General features: G+C 33.0%; 1 protein-coding gene across 2 annotated transcripts in view; it reads right to left on the reverse strand.

The window, feature by feature from the left end:
* Positions 1 to 7174, reverse strand: part of LOC129221943 (zinc finger protein 474-like) — a 113696-nt gene extending 106522 nt beyond the window's left edge. For both annotated transcript variants that reach the window (XM_054856329.1, XM_054856330.1), the window contains exons 1-2: positions 7102 to 7174; positions 1655 to 2925 (exon numbers count right to left, since the gene is read on the reverse strand). In XM_054856329.1, the coding sequence (XP_054712304.1) occupies positions 1655 to 2875 (1221 nt within the window). In that variant the 5' untranslated portion in view covers positions 2876 to 2925; positions 7102 to 7174. The remainder of the gene's footprint in view (positions 1 to 1654; positions 2926 to 7101) is intronic.
* Between the last annotated feature and the right edge of the window lie 672 nt (positions 7175 to 7846).

Below are 7846 nucleotides of genomic sequence, written 5' to 3' on the forward strand. Positions count from 1 at the left end.
TGAAAACTTACAGATAAAGGAATATTCGAGTTATAAGCTTCGAGATTTGACTGTACCCCTCAAAACAGCCCCTCCCTAAAAATTTCAATGACGCAGTCTGCGCCATGACCCTCCTTAGGTGAGTATCTCTGCTTTACTGACCTTTTGAGGTTTGAACATCAAATTTCATTACAGCTCACAACTCCTTAACTCAAATATACTATATAATCTTTTTACAGTAACTAAAACCAGTGAACATTTTTGTATTTTTGCTTAAAATTTTAAAATTTTGAAGCCATACTTCTCAAAGAAGATATTATTTGACTAGAAAACAAGTTTATATCTATAATGTCCATGGTGCTTTGCCACCTCTGGCAGGTATTACATTTCGCTCCGGAAAAAAAGTGCAAAGCGCACCAAGTTTCATAAAAATCGCTTCCAGCAAGGGCAGATCCAGCTTTTGGATTTGGAAAGGGTAATTTTCGGAAAGAAAGGGGTTAAAGTGCAAGACTAACTGATTTCCAAACATTGGCAGTGGTACACTTTTATCAACAAGGCAATTCTTCCATTAAAATAATCTTCCTTTCAAATAACAATGGTGTTTGCTTAACGAATGTGAAATTTCAAGAAGAAAAAAACATTATTATCAAATCGCACTGGTGTGAATAAAACATTCGTTAAATTCGACTATAACTCGGACATTTTTTGTCCATAAAAAGCCATGTTTATTTAGATAATTAGAAGCAAGTTTTGAAAGAAAACATGATTTCATCCCATACATTTTAAAACTTTAAATAAGTTTGAGTTAAGAAGAAAAAAACATTTAAAAAGCAAAGAATACTAGTATGTTTCATTTCACAAGAATCTTTTACGTTGTACAGCATCTATGACTAAAATTATAAGTTTTAATACTTTCTTTTACTTCAAAGAAGACATTTTTAAAATTTCTTTTTGATACGCTGTAAATGAGTTTTTTAATCTTTAAACCAAGACTTAAAATATATTCGTCGTTAATTTTCGTCTCTTTCCGCGTCGGTTGACGGTTCGTTAAAATATTGAGAATACGGGCAGTTGAATAATGTTCTAAATTTCAATCACTTGGTACAGATTTCATTGATTTTCTGTTTTTTGTTTTACCAGTTGCTTTATAAATGTATCAAAATTAAAATTAATAAAAAATCTTCCTAAATAAAATTTACTTTCTGACAGTTTTAATGCAAAATAATCATGGTTTCGTGTTTTATTGAAACTCTGTTGCACTTAGGATAGAATAGGTTGTATTTTTAGATCTGTTTTACTTAATTTTTATTTATGTATTTTCATTAAAAAAAATAATGATTTTTTTCTCTTTATTTGCCTTTAATATATTTTCCATATAAAATTAAACTGTTCAGGACATTTTTTACCACAAAAGAAGATCACATTACTTTTTTAAAAAAAATTCCAAGCTTTTTATAGTGCACTTTTTAAAAAACAAAAACATCAGACACAGCTCCCATCTTGCCGATCTATTTTTCATTGAAAGCATCTACATACGAAAAAACGCAAATATTCGAACCATATTTTAAAATTCAAACTATAGCATAAAGCTGGAAATCAATTTTTATGGGTGTATTGAAAAAATATCAGTCATCAAAATGATTAATAAATTAAAAGTAAAATGGTTAATCCTTACCTCCAGACATTTACTTTCATGTAAGAGTAGTGAAGAAACCTTAAACTCTTTTTGACAGATGTAGCATTTATTCACTTGTTCAACAAGCTCTTCTTCGGGCATTTTTGATTCTTCTATGGATAACTCTTTGTCTGACACACTATCACTTTCCTCCTTGAGTCGAGTTAAAGGTTTTTCTACATTTTTTTCTTTTTTAACACTTTCTGGTACACTACTTTTTAATTCCTTATTTTTCACTTTGTCTCTGTCTATTGCATCCAGAACTTTCTTTTGAGGGGATGCCATTTTAATGTCTAAAGAGGGTGATTTCCTGTGCATAAGTCCTCTTGCATCTCTTTTCGCATGACTGTGCAATCTTTCTGGAGCCTGGCTTCTGTTGCAGCTGTTGCAAGGATTCGGTATGGAAGATGGCGACGTTGCAGAAGTCCTTTCCTTGGAACCGTTCTTTATGTTCTTTTCCACGTTGTACTTGTTATACATTATGAAATTTTTAGGTTTGGGTGACGATTCGTTCACATCATTGCCCATCTTCAGTCGCTTTGGATTGTCTTCTTTCCCTTTGTCTGAGGAACTACTATCTCCACTGCTGTCATCCGAATCAACTTGTATCACTGGATGCTTGAGGTTGGGAGTTGGCCTTCTGAGAATTTTGGTTTGTGGTCGTATTGAGCGCTTGCTTGTCGAATTCACCACTTCTTCGCTCTTTGGGTCTACATTTTCAGATGAATCCTCTGTCTTTTGTGCTGTCTGATCGCTAACGTCCTCGCCTTTCGAAGTTTCAAGTTCTTTTGCATCTGTTTTGGATGCGTTTTTGGCATTCTTTTTGGACACATTAGACGTGGGAATATGATTAGAAAAGTTTTTATTTTCTTTGCCCTTTTTGGGCGAGGAATAATCCGACTTGACTACACCTGTCATCCTATTAAATGGTCCACTGTTGTTCAACAAAGAACAGGATTCACACTTTTTCTGCAGGCAAGAGTTATTTTTCTCCCCTTTCGCAACAGGATTGCTGACTTGACAGTGGGAGCAAACCCAAGTGCTAGCCTGGCTGTGTTTCCAACCAGACGATTTGACTGGAGTAGTGGTTCGTTTGTCAACTGGTAAATTTCTATTGGAGGCACGCCAACGTTCTAAGCATTTGGGTTCATGGAATGGTATTGAACTAGTTCCGAACTCTTTAAAGCAAATATAACAAGCAACAAAAGATTTTGGACCCATTCAAAGTTCAGTTTTCTGTTTTTAAAAGCTTCATGCTTTAAGTGTTTCTCCTAAAAAAAAAGAGAGTTGCAGTTTTATGCTTTGGAGTACATAAATAAAATTATAAACGACAAAAACAGCGTTGTTAATTATAAATGATAAAAATCAATGTTGTGCATGATAAAACAGACGTTCTAAAGCTAGCAGCTGTCAGAATCTGAAATTGTTTTCTGCATTAAAACAAGTTCCTAATAACCACAAAACACGTACATGCAATATATTTTTCAAATTGATGCTTTAATGTTGTTAGACAATTATTATTTCTACACGAAGATAAACGTTTTACTTCTCATAAATAAAAGTATTTACAATGCTTGAAAGAATATCAAAATAAATTGGGAAAATTTCTTGCTACAAATAAGCACTACAATAGCAGCAGTCAATGTAAAAGACAAACTTTACATAACAGAATGATGATGCATTAAGAATTCGTTCTTTTACTTTCCTGAAGAATTCATTTCTGAATTTTTTTTAAGGAGAAAATATTCAATACCACGTGTTCATTCAAATCTAATAGCGAAATTACTTTTTATAATCCAAAATGAATGAATCATCAAAGTTTCAATATAAATCGCAAATTCTTTTAATGTATGTTTCAAAATATTTTTTTAACAAAGACATTTCTCCTTTTTTTAGAACTCTTAGAGACACACTTTCAGGAATAGTTTTCAGAACCCTTTTGAGACCACATTTTTGAAATCGTATTGGCTCAGCAATTTTTGAACACTTTTAGGAACGCATTTGGGAACATTTTGAACACTCATACGTTATTTATCGTTAGACACATTTATACATTTCTGTGTTGTTATTTAAAATTTTAATACGGCATTGCTGTATAATTCCTATGAAGAAAAATCTCATTTAAACAAGGCTAACATTTATTTGTTTACTAACTCCAGTAAGTCCGATAGAACTAGTAATTTTGAAGAGGACATATATTGAGAACATTTATTTCCTAGATATTAATTTTTTGAATCTTTTTTTTTTCTAATACAGCCCAAAATATTGTTAAGTGATGAAAACTATTAATAATTCTAAAAAAATATAGAAAAATTAAGAAATGCACAGAACAATTCGTAGCACTTTGTATTAGAAAATAAGATTTAAATGTATCATATAAAGTTTCTTTTTTTTTGGGGGGGGGGGGGGTCTGCAAATTTGGTACATTTTCAGGTGGGAATCTATGGTGACCTGAACATGAAGAAACTTTGCCAAACCATAAATGCCAACTTCCAAATATTTTATTTCATTGAATAATTACCCACTCCCCTTTTTTTAAACTTAAAAGTTAGTATTTCATATTTATTTTTACAATCACAGCTATATTTTGCAATACAATAACTTTTAACAAGTTTCATTGATTTTGTTAATCTGTCTGTAAGTTGAATACCGGAAGGGGGGGGGGGGCTGGTCTCTTGGGGCGCTCAAACATGAAAGGACGCCACATGTTAGATATTAAAAACACAAGTATTTCGCTGTCGCTTATCTTTTTAAAAAGGTTTATACAAGATGTTAAAGGATTAAATTTTTTTTAATGATAGATTCATTTCTTGTCTTTTAAGTGATCAGAGCTGAATTCAGATCCATGTGCTCCTATAGGTGGACACACATGAAAATTTCTCTCTCTTTCTTTCTCCAAAAAATTAAACAAACCTACTTTGAAAACCAAACTAAATCCCATTAATGAATCGCTCCCAAATTTTTAAAAATCAATTTTTGCTGCAAACTTTTTTTTGAGGTAGGGGGGGGGGGGAGCTTCAGAGTATCTTCGCCTCGAGCGCCTACATATCTTAGGATGGTCCTGGAACCAACGTACCCCGAACGCGGGAAACCTTGGTCCACTTTCAAAAATTCTCTTTACAAATGGTACATAAAAAATATTAGAATCAAAAAGGTTTAAAAAAAAAGCTTAGAGGATGAGCACTATGTAAATAATATTATGGTTGCAAATCAGACTAAATTGTTTATTTATGATGAGATAAAAATATTAGAATTAGAAAAGCGGACCAACGTGCCCCAACTCCTATGGTTGTTTTATCCTCGTTTAAGGAATTGTCTGGTTATAGGTTTTTTCTGCAATGTGCAGGTAAAGGCAGTAACTGCATTTTTTTAAGCAATCAATCACATTGCTTATTGTTCTTATTTGACAGTTTTGATGTCCTATGATTTTATTCCCCCCCCCCTCGCCTCCCTCTGCAGCACCACCGTCGACCGGCCCCTCCCGTTGCTGCTCCTCTAGCGAGCAGTGTCTCCAGGTTGCGTCTAATAGTATCCTACACGCACACGCACGCATACATACATACTTACTCATAGTTACTTACACACTTATGCCTGCACACAGACACAAGCACACACACACACTCATGAATGCACTCAGACACAAACACACACACACATGTCCACACACTCTTGCCTGCGCACAGACACAAACATACGCGCATATATACACACTCATACGCACACACACACACTCATGCCTGCACACAGGCACAAGCACACACGCATACACACACACTCATGCACACAGACACAAACACGCAGCCGTACATACGCACACACTCATGCCTGCACACAGACACAAACATATGCGCATACACACACATTCATGCCTGGACACAAACACACACGCCTATAGACACACACACACGTGATTGCGAAAATCATAATTTAAATTCAAGACGTCAAAAAATTCAATTTTTTTTTTTGCATTTTTGTCACTTATTGTATAGTTGCTTCATTGTGTTATGTGTGTGCTAGTTCAGTTTCCGCTGAAAAAAAAAGCTCGAAAAATAGATGTGATTCCAACATTTCCCTATTTAATCCCAAAATGCGTTTCATCGAATATCTCGAAAATTCATTTTTTCAGATACTGCCGTTTACCTGCCCCCGGCAGCATAATTCATGTTAAGTTTGAAACATTCTCAGTTTATAATTTGTTACATTTTATGTATAAATGAAAAAAACGAATAAATAGTTTTAAAAAATATAAATAAATTAAAAACTAATCGGATAGGTACACGGTTCTCAGCAATACTTTACTTTCTAAACCTCTTTATGCTTTTGTTCTTATGATACTTGCTAAAACATATTAAACATTTTTTTTTATGTTTTCATTATTTAAATGAAAAACAATCAAAAAAGCTTTGTGCTACAAAATGATAAAAGTGAAAAACCAACATAAATAAAGCACAAATTCTCAAGGAAAAAAAAAAACAATTTCTTGAGAATTTTGGCTTTATTTACGTTGGTTTGTCACTTTAATCAGTCGTCATTAATGTTATTAAGTTGCGCGAATTTCGGAAGAAATTAAATCATTTGCTTTATGAAGAACATAATGGAAAACTAGCGAAAATGGCAGTAATCAGTACGCTAGTTTTATTGCACAAAAAAACCAACAAATATTTTATTGACAAGAAACCGTTAAACATTTTTATAAAAGAGAAAAAAAGAAATATTACTTTTTAAATAAACCATTTTCTATTAACCATAAATCATACTATAAGGCCCATCATTTAGGAGGTCAGTAGGGGCAATTGATAGGGCAATTAAAAAAATAATGAATTTATACATAAATGGGCGTGCTTTTTGCGGTTTTTCGAAAAATTTACATTGCGTATAGACCCGTTGATTTTCTCCTCCCGCCCGGGAAAATTCGAAATGACTGCAGAATACATTCAACTCCCTGGTTTAGAATTTGAGGGAACATAATATCTCGATTCGTCCATTAATTCGACTCTAATGGAATCAATAATTAACATTAAAAAAAATGTGTAATATAAGTCATTTCGATTTGCGAAATAATAGGTTTCTTTTTCAGCTCTTAAAAAATGGGAAATGAACGAAATCACATGATATCTATAGTTTCTTGGCAAACCACAATATTAATGGAAACGGTATAAGCATTACTGTAAAAATAACATATTTACCATTTAGATAATCTGTATTAAAAGATCGTTTACAAGTTTGCGTACATCTAAATTCTAAAAGAACGTGTGCATGCATAATAAATTAACAATATCGAAAAACCTCACGGCAAGCTAACATTTAATAAGAAATAAAAATAATGGAAATTTAAATTTATAGAGTTATTCTTTATTCAAAACACAGCAGCAATAATACTTTTTACATGTTTTCGTGAAAATCCATTACATATTTCAGATAAATTTACCTTAAGAAATAAAATTTACCTGTCACGCATGAATGTTGATAAACTGTAGAACCAACTTTTAAGAGATGCTTCTGCTTGGAGCTGCAGGCTGCGTTTAAGTTATTTGGAAGCGATCACTGGATTTCGAAACCAAAACATAATTCTCCAGCATGCCTTTGCTACAGTGGCGACCTCTATTTGACTACATCAAAACTACGTTTTATATTTTAATATCTGAACTTTTCGCGAGTGGGGATATAATATACAGTGAACTGAACCCCGAATTTTACGTTTCTCAAAGGACTGGGTTAAAAAAAAAACGTAAAATACGGGGAAACGTAATTTACGTTATTAGTACCATCTCTTGCCCCAAAACAAAGGATAGGTTCATCCACCATTCATTACTATTGTACTGGGTATACCGATATATTTTTTTAAATTTTGACACTTAATCCCTTTTTTTCTCACTACCGATTGCCTCAAATAGAAAATAAATAAATAAATAAACAAACAAAAGTACTAAAGGTGATTCGTTTAATTTTACGAAATTTTTACTTTGTTGCTTCTCATAATTTTTTTTCTTCAATAAAACATACAACTCTGTTCTGAATATGCCTTAGTCAGGCGTAGAAAGATCTAGAGTTTGCCGTGAGAGAAAAAGTGCGGATGAGGTGACAGATCAGAATGTAAAAAGAAAAAGAAAAGACAAAAGTTTCCCTTCTATCGTGAGTTTTAACACCCCCCCCCCCCCCTTTCTTAAACTACTTGGAAATGTTATTCTTTAC

This window comes from Uloborus diversus, chromosome 5 (genome assembly GCF_026930045.1).
Source record: "Uloborus diversus isolate 005 chromosome 5, Udiv.v.3.1, whole genome shotgun sequence".
Classification (NCBI taxonomy): Eukaryota; Metazoa; Arthropoda; class Arachnida; order Araneae; family Uloboridae; genus Uloborus; species Uloborus diversus.